This window comes from Ovis canadensis, chromosome 24 (assembly GCF_042477335.2).
Source record: "Ovis canadensis isolate MfBH-ARS-UI-01 breed Bighorn chromosome 24, ARS-UI_OviCan_v2, whole genome shotgun sequence".
Lineage (NCBI taxonomy): Eukaryota > Metazoa > Chordata > Mammalia > Artiodactyla > Bovidae > Ovis > Ovis canadensis.
The window spans coordinates 17,616,552-17,642,994 of NC_091268.1; the positions used below are offsets into that span (position 1 = coordinate 17,616,552).

A 26,443-nucleotide genomic window follows, 5' to 3' on the forward strand; every position below is an offset into this window, starting at 1 on the left:
GTCCACATGCCCGCGGCAGCAGCAGATGGCCACCAGGAGGCCACACGCTCCGCACGTCCCTGTGCCACCTGATTGGAAGTGATGGAGCTTGGTTGGGCAGAGGGAGGCCTCCACACCTGGGGCATAGTCTGCTCACCTGGCCCAAGTGTCAGCTGGACCGGGCGCGGGTGGGACTCCTCGGAAAGCTCACTGATGGGGTCTCCTGCTGGCTGTTCCCCCAGCCCTTGTGGAGCTGCAAGAAAGGCCTTGGACCTCTGCTGACTCATCCCGCGTCCTCCCTGACTCGTTTTCACGAGCCGGGCCACGCTGGAAGTGGAAGTGGCCCCCCAAACTAGGGCCACCTGGACACCCCCCCAGACCATGGCTACCTTCCCAGGCAGGTAACTGACCCATTCCTTGACTGGACTGCCAGTTCCAGACCCTCGCCCACCAGCCTGGCCAGCGGTCATGGAGATGGCCCAGCAACATGACCGGACACCCACCCCACCTCCCAGGTAGGAGGCCCGTCGTGCTGCTGGCCCCATGTGGGGCTACGTTTCGGACAGTGCTCTTGCCCCAGGACAGCGAACTGCTCTCGGCCAAGGCCAAGGCCGAAGACACAGCCCTGGGGGGAGCAGATACACCCCAATCCAGACCCACAGACGAGCACGCCCATGGCAGGCAGCCGCACCTGAACTCCAGTGGACAGGCACGTCTGTGCCACCACCAGCTGGCTCTCTGCTCAGTCTCTCACGAAGGGGAGCCTCACAGAGCCCCGAGGTGCCAGGCCAGAAGCACTGAGTCCTAGCAGCTAGCATCACCCCCGGCCCCACAGGGTCACCGGTCCCCCCGCCTCTGCAGCATGTCTGCCCAGCCCTCTGAAGGGGCCCATCCATGAGGCCCCCTCACTGCACCTGCTCTGACCTCAGAGGGCAGGTGGCTGGTCCGTGTTGCTCAGACCGAGGACTCCCCAGTGGACGTGAATCTGGACGCCGAGGCCGCCTGGGGTGGCCCCATAGCCACCCACGCCCGAGCCCCCGTCAAGTGGCCACTTCCGCCCCGGTTCTAGAGCCAGAGAGACGCCCCCGGCCTGGTGCTGTCTCAGAGGAAAGTGCGCAGGAAGCTGGCCCCTGGCAGGCAGCACCAGCGGGAAGCAGCCCTGCCCTCCTCCTGCCCTGTCTCCGCCTGGCTGCTCCTTCCTGCAATAAACCTCGCTTCAGTATGTCTTCACCACGTGGAGCTGGTAGAGTATTACTGTGTTCCTTTGGGCGACAGCACAACAACCTCTCAATTATGAAATTTTAAGTAAAAGTTCATAAGGAGAAGGGAAACTACCAACACGGAACCCAAATTTTAAAGATGAGGCAGGGTCGGGCTCTAGGGACTCCCGCCCGGAGTCCTGCCCCCAGGGGTGTGAGGCAAGCATTGCTGAAACGCTTCTCCCAGCCCAGCCCCCCAACCAGCCCAGCCCAGCCCCCACCCCCCCACCAGCCCAGCCCAGCCTCCTGCTCCCACGTCCTGCATCGAGATGGCTCCGGCACCATGAGTCACTAAATTCAGTGGGTGCATCTCAGAGCTGGCTCTCCTGCACTGACTGCCCCTCCTTGATCCTGGCAGACCTAAAAGGGACCCCCGGGTTCTCCGCACCCACCCCCAACCTCCTTCAAGGGCCCCTCAGCCCTGGTCCAACCTGTCCGCAAGGGGGTTGGCTCTGGGGACTGGACCTCAGCCCTCTCTGCCCAGCCACTTTCAGGGTTCGCGATTTGTCACCGTGCAGCTCCAACCCCCCCCCCCCAGCCTTCTGCAACCAAGCCTGTGTGTCCTGCTGCCTCCAGGACCTTGGCCCCGGGTCTCCCATGGCCACCAGCCGAGCAGGGAGCAAAGGGGACTGTCCTCCGCTCCTCTGATGGCTCCACCACAGTAGAAACCTAGGGCCATCCTTGACACCATCCCTCTTGTCCCCATGTTCCGTCAGTGGTCAGGCTCTTTTCAGTAACAGCCTTATTGAGATACAATCCATGTAGCATCCAGCTCACTCACTCAAGTGTGTGGTCCAGTGGCTGTTAGTATATTCACAGGGTAGGGTCTCCATCCCCTCTAACTCCAGAACATTTCATCATCCTGAAAAGAAACCCCAGATCTATCAGTCGACACTGTCTCTGCCAGTTTCCCTGTGTCTTCAGGTTGATGGGGTTCCTTCCTCCGGTGCTGAGAGAATTTGGGGAATCCAAGTGTCTTAGTCTGCTCAAGCTGCCGTGATTATGCCATAGACTGGACTGGGAGGGGAGGATCTTAAACACCAGACATTAATTTCTCACAGTGCTGGAGGCTGAAAGTATGAGATCAGGGAGGGGACAAGTGGACTCAAACTCATGTCCATTGAGTCAGCGATGCCATCCAACCATCCCATCCTCTGCCGCCCCCTTCTCTTGCCCTCAATCTTTCCCAGCATCAGGGTCTTTTCTAACAAGTCGGCTATTCACATTAAGGTGGCCAAAGTATTGGAGCTTCAGCATCAGTCCTTCCAGGGAATATGCAGGTTTGATTTGCAATCCCGTCACACAACATCTGTTCCAGGTGTTCTCTCCTGGGTGCCCATATCAAGTATGACTACCTGGTTCAAGGACCAGAAGCGAGAGGTACCCAAGGAAGTCTCTGAAGGCCAGGACAGCTGCCAGCCTCAGGCCTCAGCCGCACCACAGCTCTGCAGAGTGCAGTCTTTCATGACTGCCCTGCCACCTCAGGGCTCTGGAGGCCCTAGAATGACTCCTCAGCCGCTTCCATCAAAAAAAGACTCCGGCTGCTGGAGAGGCTGCTCCTGGAAACTGTGGGACACTGGGCCTCAACTGAGAGAGTGATTAGTCCAAGTAGGAGATGGTGGGGGCCCAGATGAGGGTGGTGGCAGCAAGGATAAAAAGGGACAGGAAGTAGATGAGAAGTTAGGAGCTGAAGTGTGTCCCCCAAAATTCACATGTAGAAACCCTAAGCCCTCTAAAAAAAAAATAAAAAAAAGAAGTAAATAGAAAAAAAAAAAAAAAGTAAATAGAAACCCTAAGCCCTCGAACCTCCACAAGTGAAAGTGTTAGTCACACAGTCATGTCCAACTCTTTGCGACCCCATGGACTGTAGCCCGCCAGGCCCCTCTGTCCATGGAACTCTCCAGGCAAGAATGCTGGAGTGGGTAGCCATTCTCTTCTCCAGGGGATCTTCCCAACCCAGGGATCAAACCTGGGTTTCCTGCATTGCATGTAGATTCTTTACCATCTGAGCCACTAGGGAAGCCCTGGAACCTTAGAATGGGACTTTATTTGAAATAGATCACTGCAGATGTGATTAGTCTAGACAGGGTCAAACTAGGGTGGCCCCTAGTCCAGTATGGCTGCAGTCCTCATTAAAAGGGGAAATTTGGACACAGGTGCTCACACAGAGAGACGCATGTGAAGATGAAGGCAGAGATCGGGGTGATGGGTGGCTTCTACAAGCCAAGGAATGCCAAGACAGTTGACAAGGCACCAGAAGCTCAACGGGAAGCACAGAACATTCTCCCCCGCCAGCTCTCAGTAGGAAGCAGCCCTGGAGACAAGAACTGGATGAGGGTGAGAGGATGTATTAGTTAAGTTGCACCAGCTGCTATAGCAAGCAAGGCCAGGATCTCAGTGGCTGAACACATAGATGTTTATGTCTCCACTCACGCAGAGCCCCATGCTGATACTTCTGGTTGGCAGACTCCTTGTATAAGGTCACTCGGAAACCCAGCTCCATCCCCCCTGCCCTGGGCCCGTCTACATCCGTGCAGCCCAAACTTTAAGATCCGGGGAGCTTGTTGATGCAGATTCTGATGAAGGAGTTTAGGGGTGGAGCCTGAGAATCTGCATTTCTGAATTCTGCATTTCTCCCCAGGGATGACAACGCTATTGATCCTGGCTATTACTTTGAGTATTGAGAGTAAGAGGCATCAATTCCCCCCCTCACCCCCCCCCCCCCCCCGCCTCATGGCCAGAACTCCTCTCTGTGGCCACACCAAATGCAAGGGAGGCACAGAAGTGAAGTTCAGCCGTCAGTGCAGGAGCTGGAGGAGGCAGGGTCGGTTGATGGCAGGGGGCAGGCAGGGGCCAGGCAGCAGGGACCCAGCTCTCCTGAGACAGCGTTGCTGCAGCAAGACCAGGGAGAAGGACTGACTGGAACCAGGGACCCTTGGCCAGCAGCCTTTCTGAACTCCCCAGAAGGGGGTGGGGGGCGAGGACCCAGGAATTCCAAGTTCAAGGTTCTGTGAGCCAACTGGGGCTGGAGCTGGCAGTGGGGGTTCTGCCCCTTGTCTTGGTGCCCGAGTTCTGGAACTCAGCACCCCCTTCCTCTCATCCCACACCCCTTTTGCAGATCAGCCTGGCCTGGTCCCCGCTCCTGTCAGGGAAGGGCTCAGTTCTTTCTCCAGGTCCCCGCTGACCCTCTTTCTGCATGCAGAGTCCCGGTGGTCTTTGTCCTCCACCTCGCCCTTCTCTCATGTGACCGACCCCTGAGAGTGAGGCTCTCCCTGCAACCCTGTTGCCCCTGCCATGGCCCAGGCCAGAGCCTAGGACGACACCATGGAGCCACGGCGGCCCCCAAGCTCACAAGCGAAAGAGAGAAGGGGGCCCTGGTCGATGGGTGTTACTGCTCCCTTAGCTGGGTTCACCTGTGCAGAGACCCCCGTCCAGTGCTCAGCAGGGCCAAGAAACTGGGAGGCGAGAGGGCTCCCCCAGGAGGCAACCAGGGCGCTAGCCTCGTCAGCCAGCCAGCTTCTTAGAATGCTCGCCGCCCCAGCGTGAGCATGCACTCCCCCACCAGCACGTGTGCGAAGTGCCTGCTAAGTCACTTCAGTCGTGACTCCGACCCCATGAGCTGTAGCCTCCAGGCTCCTCTGTCCATGGGATTCTCCAGGCAAGAATACTGGAGTGGGTTGCCCTGCCCTCCTCCAGGGGATCTTCCCGACGCAGGGATCAGACCCAGCGATCAGACCCTCCTCTCTTCTGTCCCCCGCCTTGGCGGGCGGGTTCTTTACCATTAGCACCACCTGGGAAGCCCCCTAGCCTGAGGCACTGACCTCCAATCAGAGGTCTTCAGGGGTCCCACCACCACCACCAGCACTCTGGGTTTCCTAGAATCTTCTCTGCTGACCCCAATCTTCCAGGAGAGACAGGGGGAGTGTGGATACTGACAGGGTGGAGATAGGTCCTTCCAAGCTGGGCAGCGAGGTGGGGGTCTGGTGAGGGGTGGGGAGGCTGCACTGAGGGGCAAGACATCTGAGCGACTGGGGCTCTGGGCCCCCCCATCTCCTTCCCCTCCCCTCCCCCTTATTCCCTCCCCCGCTCCCCGACCGCCGCTCTCTCCCACGCACCTGCGCTGGCCTCCCCCCAAGCCCTGGGGGCAGCCGGCGGGCGCTGCTGGGAGATCAGAGGACTCGGAGGAGTTGGGCCCAGGGGGAGGGGGCGGGGAATTTCCCCCCACGCCTGCCTGGGCCTGCTCCCCTCCCCCCTCCCCCGCCAGGTTGGGGGGGGGGCACCGCTGGGGGAATTCCATCTCGCTGCGAGCCCGGGCCGGGGGTCCTGGGGAGAGGAGGAGGAGGCGAGGAGGGGACAGGCTGGGACCAGGGGCGCAGCTGCCTTCCTCCCCAGACACCAGCTGCCCCTGCCTGTCCCGGGCTGAGCGTTCACCCTTCCAGCTTGTCGGGCGGGTGAGGGAGCCGGGAGTGACGCTTCCCCAGGCCCGTCGGGAAGGGAGAGAGAGGCGTGAAGATCCAAAGACGGTGTGCGTGTGAGCGTCTCACCATGAACGGTGACTGAGTGGGAGAGCGCGCGCACTTCATTCAAGGCTGGCTGTGAGCAGGGGACGCTGGCGAGTCCCGGGACATGTGGGCCCGGGAGACGGTCCTGTATTTCCCCCTTTAGGGTCCTTCTGTCCACCAGCCCGGCCGGTCCTCCTGCACACGCTCCCACCCGAACCTTCACCGATCCGGGGAGGGGGAAGAGCGTGGGCGCGCCAGGCCACGGAGGGTCCCGGAGATGGGGGGCGAGCGTGGGAGGCGTCTGGACCTGCTGCCTCGGCTCCAGTCTCGGGCGGGGCTTCCCGGCTTCAGGGGGTGGGGTGCGGAGGGAGGGACCCAGGGGGGAGGAACGCGCGGAGGGACGCGAGGGGGGCAGGAGCCGGCGCGCTAGAGACCTGGGCGAGGGAGACTTAGAGAGCGAGGCGCAGCGGGAGGGGGCGGGTGTGGAAGCCGAGGCAGGACCCCGAACCCCGAGAGGCAGAGACCGGAAACGTCCCTGACCTGAGATCGCCCCCCCCCCGGGGTAAATTCCCTGTTGGGTCGGGGCAGAGAAGACTTCAAGGCCAGAAACCTCAGGAAGCAGATACCCCTGGGCGATACGCCCCCGCCCCTCCATCCTCTCGCCCCGGACCCAGAGCGGGCCCCAGAGAGGGACGAGGACCCGCTGTCAGAGGACAACGCCCCTCTCCTCAGACGCCTGGGAGACCCTGGGGGCGCCGAGGGCCTCGCGCGGGCCAGGGCGACTTCTCTTCGGTTGGGGGCGATGGGGACACGGGCCCCCAAGGCCCTGCTCCTCCTCCTCTTGCTCCGGCTGTTGCCGCCACGCGGAGCCTCGGCGGGGAGCCTGCAGAGCCCAGGTGAGTCCCGGCGCGGAGAGTGGACCGAGGGCCGCACTCCCAACTCGGCCTGCGCGCCTAGAACCCGACTGCCCAGCTCGCGAGGGGCCAGAGCAGGTGGAGGCGGCAGTCGAACAGCCTTCGGAGGGTGGGGAGAAGGTCCGGGCGAGGGTCAGCTTCAGGGCCCCCCGTCCGCGTGCAGGCCTGTCCGAGTGCTTCCAGGTGAACGGCGCCGACTACCGCGGCCACCAGAACCGCACAGGCCCCCGCGGGGCCGGCCGCCCGTGCCTCTACTGGGACCAGACGCAGCAGCACAGTTACAGCAGCGCCAGCGACCCCCAGGGCCGCTGGGGGCTGGGCGCGCACAACTTCTGCCGGTGAGGGGCGGGGCCTGCGCGGGGCGGGGCTGGTGCAGGGTGGAGGGCGTTGTCCTGGGGCCCGGCCGCGGCGTGGGCGGAGCGGAGGTCTCCGCTGGGCGGGCCCAGAAGCCTCCCGGAGGGCCTGCTTGTTCATTTGTTGTCATGTCCGACTCTGCGACCCTGTGGGCTGCAGCACACCAAGTTTCCCTGTCCTTCACTGTCTCCCGGAATTTGCTCAAACTCATGTCCACTGAGTCGATGATGCCATCCAACCATGTCATCTTCTGTCTCCCCCTTCTCCTGCTCTCAATCTTTCCCAGCATTAGGATCTTTCCCAGTGAATCGGCTTAAGGACCTAAGGGCAGGGCCTGAGTGATGAGTGGAAACCTTTTCTGACGTGGGTCAGGCCTTAGGAGTCCAACTTTTTGCAGAGCCTCAGATCAGACCTGGGCACCAAGGCGCCCATGAAGATGGGGCCTAGTCAGAGGGCAAGCTCTAGAGTGAGCGCCGAGCTCTTAGCGTTCAGCTCCTTTGAGTGACTGAGGGATTGGGGGTTCAGAGCCATAGCTGTGGTCTGAAGCGGCAGGGACCGAGTTAAGTGGGAGGGCACTTCTCTGCTGAACCGCAAAGCTTAGGGCTCATCACGTCTGCTTTAAAGCAGGGTTCCAAGACAAGGGACAGTGGCTGAGGCCCAGGGCTGAGTGGGGGGTGAACACAAATGGCCTGGAAGTCCTCATACATGAAGTCATGTCTGAGCAACAGCTGAAGACCTAAAATCAGCCCCCCAGGGCCCCTTTAACGACTTCCCACCATGCACTGGAAAGTTGACATCCATTCTGGTGGGCAAACCAGGATTTGCTCTAACACACACAGAGGCCATTCTGCAAATAAGCTGTGGGTCAGGGCCTGGAATTCATGGTTCTTGGGACAACAGTATCCCAACGATTTCTCCCGGGCCTGCAGTAACCCAGACGGTGACGTGCAACCATGGTGCTACGTGGCCGAGACGGAGGAGGGCATTTACTGGCGCTACTGCGATATCCCCACGTGTCACAGTGAGCTGGCTGGGCTTGACAACGGGGGCGGCCGGGATGGAGTTCACTTTTGCAGGCCCCACACTGAGCCTGACCCTGCTACCCCCTCAGTGCCTGGGTACCTGGGCTGCTTTGTGGACTCTGGGGCACCTCCAGCCCTCAGCGGCCCCAGTGGCACCTCGACAAAGCTCACCGTCCAGGTGTGCCTTCGCTTCTGCCGCATGAAGGGCTACCAGGTACTGCCCACCTGCCCAGACTAGTGACCCCTGACCTTGACCTCAGCACTCAAATCAACATCGGACTCTGAGGCCAAACCTTGATGCATGCTGATTTCCGAACCTTCAGCCCTGATTCCCACTTCCGACCCCTATCCCTGGCTCCCACCACCCCACCCCCTCCCCCAGCCCGTCTGGGGGAGTCACCCAGTCTGTGCTCCCAGTTGGCAGGTGTGGAGGCCGGCTACGCCTGTTTCTGTGGCTCTGAAAGCGACCTGGCCCGAGGACGCCCGGCTCCGGCCACTGACTGTGACCAGATCTGCTTCGGCCACCCGGGCCAGCTGTGTGGTGGCGATGGGCGCCTGGGTATCTATGAAGGTGAGGAGTGGGCAGGGATGAGGGGCCTGGGTCAGGGGAAGAGTGACAGGGGGTTATGTGGGAAGGGAAGGCATGAGTTGAGGGCAGGGCCTGGTTAAGAGATTAGGTTGAGGACTGGACCAAAGAAGGGACTGGGCTGAATCTGGGGGTCAGGGCTCTGGGGCTCTAGAGGAAGGAACTGTTTGAGGACAAGACTAGTTGTTAGTCACTCAGTCGTGTCCGACTCTTTGTGATCCCATGGACTGTACCCTGCCAGGTTCCTCTGTCCATGGGATTCTCCAGGTAAGAATACTGGAGTGGGTTGCCATTTCCTTCTTCAGGAGACCTTCCCGAACTAGGGATCGAACCCTGGTCTCCTGCATTGTAGGCAGATTCTTTACCATCTGGGCCACCAGGGAAGACTAGAGGAGGGGACTAATGGTTTGATTAGAACGGGTTGGACGGGGCCGGAGGAGGGAACTAACTTCGCTGGACTTGGGATGGAAGAGGGTACTGAGGTCCGGGCCCAGCGGGGGAAGGGGCGGGGATCTATGTAGAAGCCCCGCCCCTATTAAGGAGAAGCCCGCGGGCCTCCGGGTTCTGACCGCCGGCCCCGCCCACAGTGTCCGTGGGCTCCTGCCAGGGGAACTGGACCGCACCCCAGGGTGTCATCTACTCCCCGGACTTCCCGGACGAGTACGGGCCGGATCGTAACTGTAGCTGGGTGCTGGCCCCTCCGGGCGCCGCGCTGGAGCTCGCCTTCCGCCTCTTCGAGCTGGCCGACCCGCGTGACCGGCTGGAGCTGCGCGACGCCACCTCGGGCAGCCTGCTCCGCGCCTTCGACGGCGCTCGGCCGCCGCCGCCGGGCCCGCTGCGCCTGCGCGCCGCCGCGCTGCGGCTCACTTTCCGCAGCGATGAGCGCGGCCACGCGCAGGGCTTCGCGCTCACCTTCCAGGGTGAGGCCCCTCCCCACCCCGCCTCGGGCCTTCCGCTCCGCCGGCCGGTCTCACACCCCTCTCCGCAGGGCTGCAGGACGCCGACGCCGACCCGGCGCCCCTCGAGGGCTCGACTCAGACCCCAGCAGCGCCCCTCGACGGGGCCAACGTGAGCTGCAGCCCCGGGCCTGGCGCTCCAGAGGCCTCGATGGGGGGTGAGACGGGCGTGGGAGGCGGGAGTGAGTTTGGGGGCGTCAGGCCCTTCCAAGCCCCGTGCTCACCGCCCTCGTGTGCCCGCAGCCCAGGTCTTCTCGACGGTGACGGCCGTCTCGGTGCTGCTACTGCTGGTGCTGTCGCTGCTGCGCCTGCTGCGCGGACGGTGCGCGCTCTGGGGCGGGGCCTGAGGGCGGAGCCGGCGGGGAGCCTGTCACCCCGCCCCTGTGCCCCCGGGGCGTGGAGGGCCCTCTGGGACGCTAGGGTACACGATGGGAAAGGGGCTGGATGGAACTCCTGGGTTCTTGAGGGACGAGGCCTTGGGTCCACAGAGGGAGTCGCGCGTGGGATCACAGGCGAAGCGAGGTGCTGAAGATGAGGTTGATTGGAGGGTTCGGCTGACGTCTGCTCCCTCTCTAGGGGCTGCCTGCTGGCTCCGGGTAAAGGGTCCCCAACGTTGGGGCCTTCCCGGGACCCCACAAGAAGCTGGGCCGTTTGGTACCGCCGGCCTCGAGGGGTGGCCCTGCCCTGTCCTCCCGGGGACCCCCAGGTTGAGGGTTTAACCGCGAGTTACCGGCCCTTGAGCGCCTCCAGCCAGAGTTCCCTGCGTTCACTCATCTCTGCTCTCTGACTCGGGGACCCCCAGGGTCCACTGGATCTTCCTGCGGCTGGATGGACTCCGCAGACCCTATGCCACCCTCTGTGTGCCTTGGCCTTCTACCCCTTTGACGGCAGCTCTAGTCATCTCGAGGAGGCCAGACGTTGGACAGGAAGCATCTGGTACCATTGAGAACTTGACCTGACCCTCGGGGTCCGGATGGTCAAGGCCAAAGGACGAGAGGAATCCTGCCTCCCTTTCTCTTAGACCTCGGTTGGTGGGTCTTTGAGCCCTGTTTGGGGTAGTTCTGGACGATGCCCAAAGTGAAATGTAAGAGGTCAACAAAAGTGGTCAAAAGACCAACCATAGACTTTGAATAAAGGACCTGTTTTGGTACAGGGCACCGGAAACTCTTCTGTGCGGGAGGAGCTATGTTAACGAGGTACTGTGCCTAGACTGGTTGTGGGCAAATTAAGGGCGTTCCACGGAAAGAGTTTCGTGTAACCGCCTAGAACGCAGAGATAGAGAAACCGAGGAGGTGGAAGGATGAATGGGCGGGATCCTGAAGAAGGGGAGGAGGTGGAGGCGGAAGAAGGGATACCTTCGTGGATTTGATTTAGAATGAACCCTGCGGGGCAAGGGAGGGGAAGGAAATGCTGAACTTTCTTATTTCCTGCTTTCTCTCCTTCACTGTTTCCTGCCGGTCCTAGGCGGGGCGCAATATGCTTCAACAGTGAGCGAGTATCGCCCACCCCTCATGGTTCAGCGAGGAAAGAACCCGCCTGCAATGCAGGAGCCGTCCATGCGGGTTTGATCCCTGGGTGGGGAAGAACCCCTAGAGGAGGAAGTGGTCACGTACTCCAGTGTTCTTGCCTGAAAAATTCCATGGACAGAGGAGCCTGGCGGGTTACAGTCCAAAGGGTCGCAAAGAGTCAAACACTACTGAGCGCGCCCGGGCGCGCATGCACACACAGACACAGACACAGACACACACACGCTCAGAGAATCCTGGCCCAAAGGCAGGTCCTCAATGGAGGGCACCGGGCAAGTCAGGCACACCCTTAGGGGCCCAGCCACCTTGGCACGCCTTGCTGCGCTCCGGGGAAGTCGTGCGAGTGGAGCGATCACCCGCGGAGTGGTGGCGCTCAGCCTCTAGACCTGACCCGTCCGAAAGTCCCGGGCCGGCAGCACCTTGGACAGAGCCCGGGCTGTGGGGACTGGGCAGGGTGGCCGGGCTGTATCCTAGAGGGTGAATGCCCAAGGGTGGGTCGACCCTGGGGCTCGCGCGGAAAGCCTGGGCGCGCACTGCAAGGGAACGCGAGGCTCCCGGGTCACTCTGACAGAGCCACCGGGACTCAGAACGTTGCGTCCCAATCCAACAGGCACCCCATGCAAGTGAGACTGGGACCTAAAAAAATTACGCTAAGAGGGTGAAGGCCTGAGCTGCCGCTGGAGGAACCTCCCCGCCAGCCGCGCCCATTGGCCCTCGCAGCTGCAACGTCAGGAGCCCGGAGCGCTAAACCCTGGGCGGGATGACGGGGGCGAGCAGCTGGGGCGGAGCCTGGCGTCCCCTCCCATGTCCGGCCGCGCCCGTCCTCCGGGCCGCCGAAAGAAAACTGCCGCCGCCACGAGCTGTCCCTGCAGAGCGCCTGCCCCAGCGGAGCGGGCCGCCCTGCGCTCCGGCGCCCTGCGCGTCCCCGGCCTCCGCCCCAGCGTGGGGTCGCCAGGCCCGCGCGTGCGCAGCGCCGGAGGGGCGCCGGCAGGGACCCCCGGGCCAGCGCGTGCGCGGACAGAGCCCTGAGAGGTGGGCGGGCGCCCGGACTAGGCTCCCGGTACGGCGGGCCCACTGAGGAGACCCGGGGGGCCAGAGGAGCGCGGACCGACCTCGCTGGACCGGGCCATGGCGTTCCTGGCCGGGCCTCGCCTGCTTGACTGGGCCAGCTCGCCGCCTCACCTGCAGTTTAACAAGTTCGTGCTCACTGGCTACCGGCCGGCCAGCAGCGGCTCGGGCTGCCTTCGTAGCCTCTTCTACATGCACAACGAGCTGGGCAACATCTACACGCACGGTGAGCCGCACCCCGCACCCCGCACCCGCAGCAGCCCTGTCCGCGCCGGGGCCGCGGCCCGAAGGCCGAGGAGAGCCCCAGCGCCCAGATCCTTGGCTGTCCCGGCCCTGACACGGCCAGGAGCCGCAGTGACAAAGCTGCCATTGTCCCGGACGTCGCTACCCGCTTCTGCAGCCCCGGGGGCAGGCGAGGGAAGCGGAGTGGGGGACCCAGTCCGCTTAATCCTTCTGAGCCCTGGGAAGACGGAGCTTGGTGTCCGGCCACTTAGTAATCCCTGCGCCCTGTCATCCTCTCCCGCCAGCACCCAATCTCGGAGATGGGTGTCGAAGAGGGGCCCAAGAGAGGAAGTCAGGCCGGGCGGCCCTGCCGCTCAGCCGCGGGGCTCCGCCTGGTGGCGGCTCCTTCCTCCCCCCGCAGGCGCCAGGCCCCTCCTCCGCTGCCCCGCCGAACCGTGCTGACACAGGCCTGCCCGCCCTTGGCCTGCCCCGGCAGACAGGTGGCAGAGAGGGGCGCTGGGTGCGCTGGGCCTGGCCTTCGTACCTGCTCCCTGGGGGAACTGTGGCCTGGCCAGGCCCCGCCAAGAGTGGTCAGTCAGCGGCCCCAGTCCGCAGGCGCTGAGCTCTGACTGCTGTGAAGGCAATTCCAAAGCGCCTGCAGGAAGTGGTAGGAATGGCCCTGGAGGCCTGGGCTGGGAGGCATGGAGCTCCCCGAAAAGGTGCTGGGGAAGGAGACAGAGCAGGTTCTTTCAGCCCCCTCCCCTGCCTCGCCTCGAGATGACAGAAAGGCCCCCCCCCCCAATTTGTCTGGCCGCTTCTGGAGAGGAGAGGGCACAGGGGTTGGCAAGAGCAGGTGGAGTGGCCCTGGCATGTTAGCATCACCCACATGTCCTGTTCAGAGCTCAGCTTGGGGTCACGCCTCCTTCTGACTTCTGCTGGTCAGGTTTAGGGGTTGGGGCCCCTGCTCTCCAGGGAATCCGCCACAAGGGTGAGAGCAGCTTCGGAGTCAAGACTGCTTGGGCTCTGAGCTACTTCCATTGCTTCCTTGCTGGGGTCACCTGGGGCAGTGAGTTTCCTCACCAGTTAGTGGGGATAAAGGTCTGTCCTTCCAAGAACTACTGTGAGCTCTGCTAAATCAAGTGACCAGAAGCCCAGGGCCCGCCCCTGCCCAGGGCTGGCCAGCAGCTGACCCACAGGACCTGTGTTGCGCTCACCCCACCGTGCTGTCTCTGGACTGGGGCCTCCTTGGGGACTGCCTTGTCCTCACTGTGAAGGTGTCTGATGGAAAACTGTCTCCCTCCCCCAGGACTGGCCCTGCTGGGCTTCCTGGTGCTGCTGCCCATGACCATGCCCTGGGGTCAGCTGGGCGAGGATGGCTGGCTGTGGGGCACACATTGTGTGGCCTGCCTGGCACCCCCTGCAGGCTCTGTGCTCTATCACCTCTTCATGTGCCACAGAGGGGGCAGCCCTGTGTACACCCGGCTCCTTGCCCTGGATATGTGTGGGGTCTGCCTCATCAACACTCTCGGTGAGCAGGGCGTGAGGTGGAGGGCGGGGGGCTTGAAGGACGGGAGCTGAGGGTTGGGTCCACTCACGTGAGCCCTGGGTAGAAAGGGCAGGAGTCAGGAAAACTGGAAGCAAGAGGGCAGGTGGACCCGCAGACTGACGTGCCCTCTCCCGCCTCTCTCCTCTGCACAGGGGCCCTGCCCATCATCCACTGCACCCTGGCCTGCCGGCCCTGGCTGCGCCCCGCTGCCCTGCTGGGCTACACCCTGCTGTCGGGTGTAGCTGGTTGGCGGGCCCTCACCGCCCCCTCCACCAGTGCCCGGCTCCGCGCCTTTGGCTGGCAGGCTGGCGCTCGCCTCCTGGTGTTTGGGGCCCGGGGAGCGGGGCTGGGCTCCGGGGCTCCAGGCTCCCTGCGCTGCTACTTGCGCATGGATGCGCTGGCACTGCTTGGGGGGCTGGTGAACGTGGCCCGCCTGCCGGAGCGCTGGGGACCTGGCCGCTTCGACTACTGGGGTAACTCGCACCAGATCATGCACCTGCTCAGCGTGGGCTCTATCCTCCAGCTGCATGCTGGCGTCGTGCCCGACCTGCTCTGGGCTGCCCGGCATACCTGCCTCCCGGACTGAGCCACCTCCTGCCTGCCATGCCCTCAGGCTTCTAGGGCCAACGGTGCCATGCTTCGGTCTTTCCGCTGGCCTGCAAGCGGATGGCTCCCTGGACGCTTCGCAAATGGGACCTCCGAGCGGGGGCCTCCGCCTGGTCATCCTGTCTTCCCTGTGGACTAGCTGCTTCTACTCACACCTTGGAGCTCCAGTGGCCCTGCCTGCCTTCTTCCAGGGAACTTAGTCCTACTGCGTAGGTTGAAAGGCAACCTTCCTTTCTCTGGGCCTCCAATTACCCTCTGTGTGACTTCTGAGAGTTAGGCCAAAGGGATAGTTGTGATCCTGCCAGCCCAGAGCCATCGCCCACCCTGGGCCTCCTCGGAACCTCACATAAGGCTCCTCACGGCTGCCCAGCCTCCTGCCCTTGCTTCATGGCCTCTGTCCATCCATCCTGTGTGCCAGCCCTCCCAGCAGCCCGAGGTTCGCCCACTGGTTTTCCCTTCTGTCCGGAGACTGTGGATTGAGGGGTCTGGGCATCAAGACTAGACTCACCCCCGGACCTAAGAGCAGGAGGGCAGCTGCTGCTTTTTCCAGGCAACTGGCACAGAGACCTAAAATGCTGGACAGCATTTAGGCCCTACTGGGCTGAGGGCCCACCCTCCACCTTGAGTGAGTGCTCTGACAACTGACCTGCCCACCAGCAACACACCTGCTCAGGAACGCTGCCCCACACAGGCGGTGGCTCCCAGTTCATCTGCTGGCCTGGGGCTCGGGGACTTGCAGCAGAGCTCAGCCAGTCCCGGGGGCCTCAGGCCCTAAGCAACGTCAATAAAAGGGGGCAGGAAGCACTGTGTTGCCACACAAGCAAGCTTGGGTGCACCCCAAGATTCAAATACCTTTTATTAGACAGCCAGGCAGAAGGGACCACTGGAGTCCACACAGGGACCCCAGCCTCCAGGAGGATGGAAGGGAGGGGCTAAGAGGTTAAAAGCGCTGAGCCTGGGCCGGTGGGCTTAGCTCGGGCCCAGGGAGTCCTCAAACAGGCTGAGGAGGTTCCGAGGTTCAAAGGCAGGGAACGTGCCCCGAGGGGGCTCTGAGTCAATGTCACTGAGGTCCAGAGCATCCCTGGGGGCAGGAAGAACAGAGAAATGACTCAGGGCCAAGAGCTGCCCCCTCCCACCCCAGGACCCTGGGCCAGCTCACCTCGGCGTGTGCCTGCTCCGGGGGGCAGGGGAGCCACTGCAGGGAGTGGAGGTGCTGCCGGCAACCCTGGCCAGGACGGCCTCTGGAGACAGCGAGGGCCTGGATGGGGTTGGGGGGGTGGGGCCAAGACCAGCAGGCTGTGGAGGGGAGGGCACCGGAGCAGCAATGCCCACCTGTCCCTGGGCGGATCCGCCTGAAGCAGGCGGGGGCTGGTGCCAGACAATGGGTATGTGGTGGAATTGAAAGAAGGGCTTTGACAGCTTCTAAAGTCCACCTGACCGCACACAAAGGCCACCTCTGTCCCTTAGAGCACGGAGGCTCTGACTGAGCTGACTCTGAAATGACCTTGTGGTAAATGAAGCTCATCTGGCAGTCTGTCTGCTGTAACATGCTCCCGTGGGTGACTGGCGTGAACCCTCCTGAGCGCTGCCTGCCCCGAGCATGTGCTTTCCTTTGCAGTAGTTTCTTAATTACGGCCTGTCACTTGGCCACCAGGCACCTGGGACTAAGGAATTCCTCCTCCCGGGGAAGGGGCTCGCCAGGCTCTGGTGGTTTTGTCCCCCAGAGGAAAGACGATGCCTTGTCTTCAGGTGGCGGGGTGTCTGCAGGGGTGGGGGCTGCACCGCCCGCCTCTCGGCAGCGCGGTGGGCCCCGCGCAGCCCCCCAGCGTGGCAGCACCCTCAGTGGGAGGCTGCCAGTTCTCTGCTCAGTACAGACCCTGCTCCACACACCAAGTTTAGAAAGAACTGCATTCAAACTAGGCCAGGCCACACACCCCCACCAGCCTTGGTTTCCTTCCCGGGGCTTGAAGGGGGCCAGGTTTGTGGGTACGTTCCCAGTTCACCATGCTGACGGCTGTCCCCCCTGCCCTGCCCTCAGCCGCCCTTCCCGAGTCCTCACCTACCCTATGCTGTCGTCGTCCCAGGTGTTGGAGAGGCTGCGGTCTAGGAGGAGGCTACAGGGCGGCGACCCGGGTGGGGTGGCCGGTGGACCCGGGGGCTGCAGCCAGCTGGCGGGGTGCGCCAGCCCGTTCCAGAGCCAGCAGAGCAGGGAGAGCAGGGCCTGCAGGGATAGGGGCTCAGGGGAGGCTGGGCAGGCCCTGGGCAGGGAGCGGAGCCAGGCGGCCCGTCACCCTCCCCGCTTACCTGCCACAGGGCCCAGCCTCGACTGAGGGCCTCGGCAGCCATGAACCACAGGACGCTCCAGGGCCGTGGCTGCCTGAGCACCGGCAGGGCCAGCAGGGCCTCGGCAGTGGCCCGCAGCTTGGGGTCAGGCTCCAGCATCATGACAAGGACAGAACGCAGCTCAGAGGACAGCCCTGTCCCCGGGCAGGGCCACGTCAGGGGTGGGGCCTTGCACCTCCCAGCCCCTTGCCACCAGCCACCCAGAGCCTGTCCTCCCTGCGGCAGACAGCCCCCCAGCCCTCGCCCCTCGACTCACCAGCCGTGAACTCAGGGGGCAAGTAGCCCTGACGCAGCCGCTGCCAGCCCTCCCCACCGCGGGGCAGCTCCATGTTGCATGCCACCTCCAGGATGGTGAGGCCCAGGCTGGGGGATGGGGACAGAAGCGGGGCGGGGAGGGCCATGAGACGCAGAACCCAGCAACTCGGGCTGACCCCATGGAGAGGGCTGCTGGCCTCCACCGTGAGCCAGTGCCCTAGGGGGAGGGGGAGCTGATGACCACTTCATCGAGCGTGGACCCCCGGGCCAGCACGGCTCACACACCACCATGGTGAGTCCTCCCAGCAGCCCCCACCCCCTAGGACTGGCACTCTGGTTGCTAACAGTGACTTAACACTGAGGCTCTCCTTGTCCTTTTGAGGTGACCAGGTGCTACTGTCAGAGGCAGGGCAGGGGTGACTGGCGTGGACCTTGGAACCCAGCACCTGATCCAGGCCCAGCTTTACAGCCTGCTAACTGTGGACTTGGGGAAAGTCTCTCCACCTGCTGTCTGTTCCTCTGTAAATGGAGTAATATGGTCCCTCCCAGGGAGGTGTGATGAGGCCAGTGAATCACATAAGGTGGTTCTTAAGGCTTCTCTGCTTAGACAGCCTAGCTCTCCAGGCCCTCTCGACTGGAAGGTGGGACCTCCATCCCCAAGGCAGGGTCTCCTCGCCTGAGACCAAGTCTTCCTAACTCTGGGCTAGGCTGGTGTCCCTCTGCTGACCATGCCCCACCCACCAGGAAGCCCCCCAGCCCTCACCTGAACACGTCTGCCGCAGTCCCGTAAGAGCCCTGGAGCAGCTCGGGCGCCATGTAGCGGGGGTCTCCCTCCTGGGCCTCATTAGCTCCCGACGCGCCCAGCTCGACCAGCAACCCGAAGTCGCCCAGCTTGCAGCGGCCCCGGGGCCCCAGGAAGATGTTGGCGGGCTTGACGTCTAGGTGTACCAGGCCCTGGCCATGCAGGTGGGCCAGGGCCAGCAGGGTATCCCGCAGGTAGCCCCAGACCTGGGTTTCGGGCAGGCTGGCGCCCCAGGCCTCGCAGTGCTGCTGCAGGCTGGGCCCACACAGCTCTGTCTGTAGGTACAGGATGCCGCCCTCCTCCCAGGCTTGCTCCAGCCGCACGCAGCACGGGTGCTGCCCCACCTTCTCGTGGCCGCCCACCTCAGCCAGCTTGCGGGTCCGGTCCCTGGGGCCCCGGAAAGGCGACATGGAGCGCTTCACTGCGTAGAGCCGGCCGTCTTCCTTGGAGCGCACCTGGGAGGGAGGGGGCACAGCCACTCAGGACCACCCCAAGGCTCGGTTAAGATCTCATTGTGCGGGAGGTGTCGCATGGCAATCACTTTAGAGGACCCCCTGTGTGTGCAAGAGCAAAGCTGGACAAACCTCCACGCCACGTGCCAGTTTGCTGGAGAGCCAGCAATGGAAGAGACGGGGCAGACCTCTAAGTGCTGGCCCGGGAGGATGTTAGATGAAGAAGCTGCCTAGAGAATAGCAAGGCGGTGTGGTCTGCATGCAGCCTATGAAATGGCTTTGTCTCTATGTAGTCAACTCCAGAGAAAAGTCTAGAAGCAAGACCCCCACCTGACAATCATCTTAGTTTCCTCCAGTAAGGACAGCTGACCTAGGGGCTCCTGTTTGTACTTTTTAACAAAATTGTCTTCGTGTAGTACTTGTGTAAGGAAAACTACATTTTAAAGTAAATATACATGATTGGAAAATATATTTTAAGGAACAAAAGGTGGCATGGAGGAGTTGCCTGAATGCTTGCGGCTGGAGGGAGATGCGGGGGAGTGGTTCTGGCTCAGGGGCCAGGTAGAGCTGCCAAGACCCCCAGACGGCTGGCTCCGGGCAGGAGATGGCAGGCAGGAGCCACCGCAAGGCGTGCCAGGCTCTGGACAAGGGGAGAGTGTGTACTAAGGGGCCTCAGAGGGGCCTGTGTAGGGGGGTATGAGAAAGCAGCCAAGTCCAGCACTGTGGGGAGCCTGCCAGCCTGTGAGGGGGGCCGTCAGGGGATGGGGGGAGCAGGCTCCCTGGATACCCTCCCACCCTGACTGGGGGAGGGACCCCAGACAGACCCACAGAGCTGTCACCAACTCACCTTGAAGACCTCCCCATAAGAGCCATGGCCCAGGCGGCCAAGCCTGTAGAAACTCTGCTGGAAGAAGGACTCCGGTCGGCTTGGGTCATATCCGGGGCTCTGCAGGGGCTCAGAGGCCTGGTCCTGGAATGACACCCGCCGGGCGTGGGGCTGATGCCAGCCTGGGGTCCGAGGAGGGAAGAGGCGGCTGACGGGGATGCTGCCCTTGGCAGGGGGCCGGGGTGGGAGGCTCCGGCTGAGCCCCCTGGGCCTCTTGAGGGAGAAGCCAGGTTCTGCATGGCGGAAGTAGGCTGGGACTGGAACAGGGGTGCCACCCAGGGGTGGCGGGGTGCCCTCGGCGGGCATGAGCATGTCCAGCACAGGTGCCCCGGGAGGCAGAGTATGGTGTGTCACTCAAATGGCGCTTGCTCCTGTGGCCCCAAAGAGGTTGCAGAAGACAGCCACGTCGACACCACACACACGCTCCGCTCTAAGCACGGAGGCCGCGGCTCCTCGAACACCTGCAGGAAAAGGTATACAAATGAGGGTAGAAAAACAAAACTGAAAACCACAGCGTCCTGTCCTGGAGGCGCCTACAGTCCGACAGAGGTTAACCGAGGCAGGTTCTGAAGCCAGACCACCTGTGTGCACAGCCCTGCCTGGTTTAGCCTTAAAATAGCCAACCTTTGGGAATTCCCTGGCAGTCCTGTGGTTGGGACTTGGCACTTTCACTGCCCTGGCCCAGGGTCCATTCCCTGGTCAGGGAACTAACATCTCCCACACCACATGTGCCGTGCTGTGCTTAGTTGCTCAGCTGTGTCCGACCCCTTGCGATCACACGGACTGTAGTCTGCCAGGCTCTTGGGGCCTGGCCAAAAACATTAAAAAAAAAAAAAAAAATTAAAACTTAGAAAAAGAAACGTCCAACCTCTTCCGAGACTGTAAGGTAAAAATATTAACACAGGCCCACTACCCCTTATCTCCAATTCCAAAGGAAAAAAGAAAGTCTGAATTCCAAATGTCTTTCTTGTTTCCTTTTTCGTAGTTGAGCTGCTAAAACTCAGTGGGGTTTCTTTCCAGCTCCATGTGGCAGAGGCTAAGCTTCCACTGAGTGTAGCAGAGAAACTAGGGCTCCCTTCTTTCACCAGCCACTCATGAGGCAGAAGCTCTAATTGAGCTGCAGGAAGCTGTGATACAGGAGCCCAGCAGTTCAAGTACCAGCTCATTCCTCAGGAGAAAATCCCACACTAGCAAAGGCCAGCCAAGAAGGCTGGAGGCTACTGCCTCACTCTCAGGCAGCAGTGATATTCAGAGACAGGCTCCACTGTCCATGCCCCCAGCTCAGAGATTCTGCCCAGGGGAGAGGCAGGTCAGGAAACAGAGAGCTCCAAAGCTCTCTCTGCAAAAAACTGACCTGACTAGTAACAGAGTATGAGAAGTTCAAGCCTAAAGGTACTCTCAAAATCAATGGAGGCTTTGCTAATAAGCAATTAGAAGGAGGCTGGTACTTCCATTAGTGCTATTGGCTGAACCACAGGCCAGCTAGTGTACCGGATAGAACTAGGGAAAGACATAGCTAAGATGAGGCTTCCTGGGGTCAGAACAAACCTTCAGTCTGGAACTCCAAAGATATCCCTTTAAAGTCAAGATTTGATTTGATCAGTCCGTGGAACAATTGATGCTCCAGGGCATTGTCAAAAACAGTAGAGCAATCAGCCAGCAACTGGTGGGGCCTGACAGCTGGGTATGATCAGAGAAAAGACAAACAGAGCACCCCTAAAACCACTAGTGTCCCAGGGTGACTGTGCACAGGCGCAAGGCCAGGGCCTCTGAGGAGCAAAGTCAAAGGCTTCACATTGCAGAGTAAAGAGACATCACTGTTGTGGTCAGGCTGGTCACTAAACGAACAAGCAAATAATCCCAAGCCCCAGATGCAGAGTGAGGAACGAATCTAAAATGTCCAGTTTTCAACAACAAATTACAAAGTATATAAAGACATAGGAGAGTGTGACCCATACACAGGCAAAAAACACAGCAGAATCTGCCTGTGAGAAAGACCAGATGTCTTTAACAGACAGACTTCATAGTTGTTCAGTTGTGTCTGACTCTTTGCGACTCCCTGGACTGCAGCACACCAGGCCTCCCTGTCCTTCACCATCTCCCGGAGCCTGCTCAAACTGATGTCCATTGAGTCGGTGATGCCATCCAACCATCTCATCCTCTGTCATCCCCTTCTCCTCCTGCCCTCAATCTTCTCCAGCATCAGGGTCTTCTCTAATGAGTTAGCTCTTCACACCAGGTGGCCAAAGCATTGGAATTTCACCTTTAGCATCAGTCCTTCCAATGAACATTCAGTGTTGATTTCCTTTAGGATTGACTAGTTTGATCTCCTTGCAGTCCAAGGGACTTTCGAGAGTCTTCTCCAACACCACAGTTCATAAGCATCAATTCTTTGGCACTCAGCTTTATGGTCCAACTCTCACATCCATACATGACTACCGTAAAAAGTGTAACTTTGACTATATGGACCTTTGTTGGCAAAGTAATGTCTCTGCTTTTTAATATGCTGTCTAGGTTGGTGATAGCTTTTTTTCCAAGGAGCGTCTTTTAATTTCATGGCTGCAGTCACCATCTGCAGTGATTTTGGAGCCCAAGAAAATAAAGTCTGTCACTGTTTCCATTGTTTTCCCATCTATTTGCCATGAAGTGATGCGACTGCATGCCATGATCTTAGTTTTTTGAATGCTGAGTTTTAAGCCAGCTTTTTCACTCTCCTCTTTCTCATCAAGATGCTCTTTAGTTCCTCTTCACTTTCTGCCATAAGGGTAGTGTCATCTGCATATCTGAGGTTATTGATATTTCTCCCAGCAATCTTGATTCCAGTTTGTGCTTCATCCACCCAGCATTTCTCATGATGTACTCTGCATATAAGTTAAATAAGCAGGGTGACAATATACAGCCGTGAGGTATTCCTTTCCAATTGTGAACCAGTCCATTGTTCCATGTTGGATTCTAACTGTTGCTTCTTGACCTCCATACAGGTTCCTCAGAAGTCAGGTGAGGTGGTCTGGTATTCCCATCTCTTTAAGAATTTTCCAGTTTGTTGTTATCCATGCTTTAGAATAAGCAATGAAGCAAGCCACTATAAATAATGTGCAGAGAACTAAAGGAAGCCACACTTGAAGTAAACACAATGACAACATCTCAATTAAGTAGAGGATATCAGTAATGAGATAGAAATTATAAAAGAAGCAAATGCAGAGTTGGAAAAGTACAATGTAACTGAAATGAAAAAAAAATCACCTAAGGGGTTTGAAAGTAGATTTGAACTGGCAGAAGAAATAATTAGTGAATTTGAAGATAGATTGATAGAAATTATGCAATCTAAAGACCAGATGAAGAAAAGGGAAACAAGCTGCAGAAAAATATAGGATAGCATTAAGTGAAGAAAAGCTATGACAAACCTAGACAGCATATTAAAAAGCAGAGATATCACATACTCAAAGCTATGGTTTTTCCAGTAGTCATGTACGGATGTGAGAGTTGGACCATAAAGAAGGCTAAGTGCTGAAGAACTGATGCTTTCAAACTGTGGTACTGGAGAAGACTCTTGAGAGTCCCTTGGACTACACGGAAATCAAACCAGTCAATCCTAAAGGAAATCAACACTGAATATTCATTGGAAGGACTAGTGCTGAAGCTGAAGTTCCAATACTCTGGCCACCTGATGCGAAGAACCTACTTACTGGAAAATACCCTGATGCTGGTAAAGATCGAGAGCAGGAGGAGAAGGGGGCGGCAGAAGATGAGATGGTTGGATGGCATCACCAACTCAATGGACATCAGTTTGAGCAAACTCCAGGAGATAGTAAAGAACATGGAAGCCTGATGTGCTGCAGTTCATGGGGTCTCAAAGAGTCAGACACAACTTGGTGACTGAACAACAAAGTGAACCAACATATGCATGATGGGTACACCAGAGAAGAGAAGGAGCTAGAAAAATATGGATTACAACTTCCCAAATGTGATTGTAAAAATAACCAAGAAGCTCAATGAACCTCAAGTAGGGTAAGTGCAGATACACACACACAGAATCAAAAGTGCTGGAAACCAAACGTGACGGGGAATCTTGGGAGTAGCAAGAGGAAAATGACTCGTTACTGAAAACAGCCACTCCCCCCTTGACATAAGGATGGACATGAAGATCAGTGGTATAGAACTGAGAGTTGAGAAATAAAACTCTCACACTTAAGGAGTCCATTGATTTTCACAAGAGTGCCAAAAGAATTCAGCAGGAAAGAAATAGTTTTTTTAATAAATGGTGCTGGGAAAATTGGGTGTGTACATGCAATAAGCATTTAGAAGAAAAATCCAACCCAGCCTATTCTTCCTTCTAAGTATAAATATTCATATAGAAATACTAATGCATTTGATTATGAGATGATGTCCCAGATGCATGAATGGGTGGTGTTACATATGGTGGTTGGTTGATTGGTTTCGTTGCTAAGTCGTGTCAGACTCTTGCGACCCCATGGACTATAGTCCGCCAGACTCCTCTGTCCATGGGATTCTCCAGGCAAGAATACTGGAGTGGGTTGCTATTTCCTTCTCCAGGGAATCTTCCCCACCCAGGGATCAAACCTGGGTCTCCTGCATTGCAGGTAGATTTTTTTACCAACTGAGCTATGATGTCTTACATGTACCCTATTAGCTTTCTAAAATTGGAGACATTATAGAATTTAGACATTTAGTCCAGGAAACACACCTGGACTCAGGGGCTTGTGCACCTGTAATGCTGGCTTTATGGAAGGCTTAGTCTAGGATCTGGCATGCAGATTCCTCAGTATCCGTTATATAATGCTCTGAGTTGTAATTAAAAAAATACACAAAAGACAGTGGTCCCATGGGTATAAATGACTTTTCTGTTGGAGCAGAGAGGGCTATTGTGTGGCTATAATGTTATAATTGAAAGAAAAAAGGGGGAAAAAAAAAAGAGTCTAATCTTGAGAGGAGCCACAGTGTAGCAAAAGGAGTCCATAGTCAGCACAGGGGGGTGAGTCAGTAACTGAAACTGGAAGGAGCGGTAATCTGAGGGTGTCCTCCAATGCCTGAGTAAGTGAGGGGTGAGGGGCGGGACCCCACGAGGGCCTGCATGGAGAACTCACCCTGCAGCCTGTGGGGACGCTCCCTCTGCCTCTATCCATCTCAGGAATCCCAGAGTTTCTCAAATCGAGGGACTAGGGTGTCAGGCCCCTGTAGGGTGCTCGTTGAAAGTACAGCCTCCAGGCCCTTAACCAATTCTCACACCATCCCACAGTACGTAAACGTTCTAGCCTGGCCAAACAGCTTTGGGGGTGGGGGGGGGTAGGTAGGAGAAATTGGGGCTCCCGGTGAATCCAGGGCGGCCCCAAGAACAGGCCAGGCCGGGATGACCTTTCAGGGGCCTCACCCTCTCAGTGGGTAGGATGCCATCTGCTGACCACCGTCTACCGCACTAGACTGTGAGCTCCTCCAGGGCAGGGCCAAAGCTGATTCACCTCCGTGGGCGTGGGGAAACCCTGGCGAACAGAGTGGAGCAGACCTGTTGTCACCGGGGAGGAGCTTTTCTTGGGGAGGACAAGTAAAGGAGGAGTAGTCGCAGGGGTAAGGGGCTCCCAGCAAGGGGATAGGGAGGCCCGGCGAAGGGGAAGTGGGCGGAGCCGCCCGAGGCAGAGGGGCCCAGGGAGGGCTGAGCAGTGGGGTTGGGCTAGCCAGGGAGGGCTGGGGCTGTCGGAGGGGTAAGGAGGGAGGCTGGAGGGGGTTGGCTGTGAGGCAGATCCAAGGAAGGCCAGTCAGGGGGGCTAAGAGTTGTTCGGGAGGCGGCAGAAGGGAGGAGAGGGCGGTCCCTTCCGGGAACCCTCAGGGCCAGGTGTGGGCTCACCTGAGGCGGGTGGGCGGGGCGCAGCTCAGCAAAGTCCCAGATTCCGGGTCAGCGGAAGGCGCGGGAGCCCTCGGGGCGGTCAGGCGGGCCGGGGTCTTCGGCCCACCGCTCCCCACACCCGGGCGGGGGAACTCTCGAGGGGGAACGGCCCGTGAACGCGCGCGGACCCAGCTCGCGCCAAAAATTCCAAACCGGCCTCGAGGCCCCGCCCAGGAACGCCTCTTACCCCCGATGTGGCCTATCAGAGGGGCCCAGCCTGCTGGGGCTCCGCCCCAACGCCCCTGCGTGCGCGTCGTCGACGCCCCGTCGCCGGACCAGCGCTCTCATTGCGCAGGCGCGAAGTCTCCTCAGCTCCGCCCCGGGGCGGAGGAGGGTGGCTACGTGGTGCGGCTTGGAGGCTGAGGCGCCACGCGGGGTCTCAGGCAGCTGTTGGGTCCCTCCTGCCTGGTTCCGAGACCCACGGCCTTCGCTGGGCTGGCTTAGTTTCTGCATCTATAAAGGGAACGGTCAACTGTGTTTTTTGCCTCTGAGGTGTAGCCCCAAGAGGCGGTCCCTTGGGGGCTGGACAGGAAGTCTCTGCAGCCTCCAGGGTTCTGTCGCAGTCGAGTCCCTTGGGGTTTACTGTACCCTCCTCATACCTGCCATGCACTGCAATGCGGCGATAGGGCTGCCATCCCCCCATTCCTCCCCCCACCACACACACACCCTCTACCCGCTGAACAAGAATGAACCAGAAAATTCTGCCTCTTCCAAGAAGCCTCCCTTCCTCCATGTCTCAGCTACTTCGGAGGCAGCCCTTCCCAGTCTTTGGATTTGAGACTTAGGCGCAGCTTAAATCTCCTTCAGCCTCTTGGCCTAATGACCTTGGGAAGGCACTGGGTCTTTCCGAGCTTGGGACTTAAGTCCCTTCTGTAAAAATGGAGCTGATGACGCTTCCTTCAGGGAACTGGGGGTCAAATACGATGATCCCATTAAAATTCTTAGCAGCGGGACTGCCAGAGCAGACGCTGATTCCTAGCTAGTGACTGGGAGTTGCTTCTTTCACCGAACGGGACCTTTTCATCCTTTAACAGGATCAGGGGAGTCAGGCTTCCAGGCCACAAGGCTCCCCATCTGGTCATGTTGTAGCCACGCCTTCCGGGAAAGAAACTCATTCAGAAGGACAATGCAGATAGGGCAGTGCAGTTTATTACACTGGCAGGCCCAAGGCAGAGTCTCCTTTTAGCCAAGGACCCCAACCAGTTTTTGTGAAAACCTTCTTCCCTGATGGCTCAGAGGGTAAAGCATCTGCCTGCAATGTGGCAG

At 59.4% G+C, this 26,443-nt stretch overlaps 3 protein-coding genes across 8 annotated transcripts; 2 read left to right on the top strand and 1 right to left on the bottom strand.

The window, feature by feature from the left end:
* Positions 1 to 6,183: 6,183 nt before the first annotated feature.
* Positions 6,184 to 10,729, top strand: KREMEN2 (kringle containing transmembrane protein 2). Of its 2 annotated transcripts, XM_069571378.1 has the most exons (9): positions 6,184 to 6,636; positions 6,818 to 6,992; positions 7,938 to 8,029; positions 8,120 to 8,244; positions 8,448 to 8,601; positions 9,204 to 9,536; positions 9,605 to 9,730; positions 9,816 to 9,894; positions 10,149 to 10,729. In XM_069571378.1, the coding sequence occupies exons 1-9, from the start codon at positions 6,543 to 6,545 to the stop codon at positions 10,357 to 10,359; spliced, it is 1,389 nt and encodes a 462-aa protein (XP_069427479.1). In that variant the 5' UTR covers positions 6,184 to 6,542; the 3' UTR covers positions 10,360 to 10,729. The 2 variants fall into 2 exon arrangements, with proteins under 2 accessions (XP_069427479.1, XP_069427478.1); XM_069571377.1 differs by having other exon boundaries at positions 7,938 to 8,244.
* Positions 10,730 to 11,828: 1,099 nt separating this feature from the next.
* PAQR4 (progestin and adipoQ receptor family member 4) lies at positions 11,829 to 15,344 on the top strand. Of its 2 annotated transcripts, XM_069571384.1 has the most exons (3): positions 11,829 to 12,392; positions 13,695 to 13,916; positions 14,087 to 15,344. In XM_069571384.1, the coding sequence occupies exons 1-3, from the start codon at positions 12,227 to 12,229 to the stop codon at positions 14,518 to 14,520; spliced, it is 822 nt and encodes a 273-aa protein (XP_069427485.1). In that variant the 5' UTR covers positions 11,829 to 12,226; the 3' UTR covers positions 14,521 to 15,344. The 2 variants fall into 2 exon arrangements, with proteins under 2 accessions (XP_069427485.1, XP_069427486.1); XM_069571385.1 differs by lacking the exon at positions 13,695 to 13,916 and having other exon boundaries at positions 11,905 to 12,392.
* Positions 15,345 to 15,349: 5 nt separating this feature from the next.
* PKMYT1 (protein kinase, membrane associated tyrosine/threonine 1) lies at positions 15,350 to 25,360 on the bottom strand. 4 transcript variants are annotated; one of them, XM_069571380.1, is made up of 9 exons: positions 25,139 to 25,337; positions 24,668 to 24,776; positions 19,240 to 19,739; positions 17,902 to 18,395; positions 17,140 to 17,246; positions 16,845 to 17,017; positions 16,604 to 16,761; positions 15,700 to 15,798; positions 15,350 to 15,621 (listed from the first exon to the last, which is right to left on the bottom strand). In XM_069571380.1, the coding sequence occupies exons 3-9, from the start codon at positions 19,588 to 19,590 to the stop codon at positions 15,510 to 15,512; spliced, it is 1,494 nt and encodes a 497-aa protein (XP_069427481.1). In that variant the 5' UTR covers positions 19,591 to 19,739; positions 24,668 to 24,776; positions 25,139 to 25,337; the 3' UTR covers positions 15,350 to 15,509. The 4 variants fall into 4 exon arrangements, with proteins under 4 accessions (XP_069427481.1, XP_069427480.1, XP_069427484.1 ...); XM_069571379.1 differs by lacking the exon at positions 24,668 to 24,776 and having other exon boundaries at positions 25,139 to 25,360; XM_069571383.1 differs by lacking the exons at positions 15,350 to 15,621; positions 15,700 to 15,798 and having other exon boundaries at positions 16,510 to 16,761; positions 25,139 to 25,307.
* Between the last annotated feature and the right edge of the window lie 1,083 nt (positions 25,361 to 26,443).

Coding starts and splice junctions, on each gene's coding strand:
- KREMEN2 (XM_069571377.1), top strand. CDS start 6,543: ATGGGGACACGGGCCCCCAAGGCCCTGCTCCTCCTCCTCTTGCTCCGG. Junction 8,602..9,203: donor GCGCCTGGGTATCTATGAAG/GTGAGGAGTGGG, acceptor CCCCGCCCACAG/TGTCCGTGGGCTCCTGCCAG. Junction 9,895..10,148: donor CTGCGCCTGCTGCGCGGACG/GTGCGCGCTCTG, acceptor CTCCCTCTCTAG/GGGCTGCCTGCTGGCTCCGG.
- PAQR4 (XM_069571384.1), top strand. CDS start 12,227: ATGGCGTTCCTGGCCGGGCCTCGCCTGCTTGACTGGGCCAGCTCGCCG. Junction 12,393..13,694: donor GGGCAACATCTACACGCACG/GTGAGCCGCACC, acceptor TCCCTCCCCCAG/GACTGGCCCTGCTGGGCTTC. Junction 13,917..14,086: donor CTGCCTCATCAACACTCTCG/GTGAGCAGGGCG, acceptor TCCTCTGCACAG/GGGCCCTGCCCATCATCCAC.
- PKMYT1 (XM_069571379.1), bottom strand. CDS start 19,590: ATGCTCATGCCCGCCGAGGGCACCCCGCCACCCCTGGGTGGCACCCCT. Junction 18,396..19,239: donor CTTATGGGGAGGTCTTCAAG/GTGAGTTGGTGA, acceptor CCTCCCTCCCAG/GTGCGCTCCAAGGAAGACGG. Junction 15,799..16,603: donor TGGGACGACGACAGCATAGG/GTAGGTGAGGAC, acceptor AACCCCATCCAG/GCCCTCGCTGTCTCCAGAGG.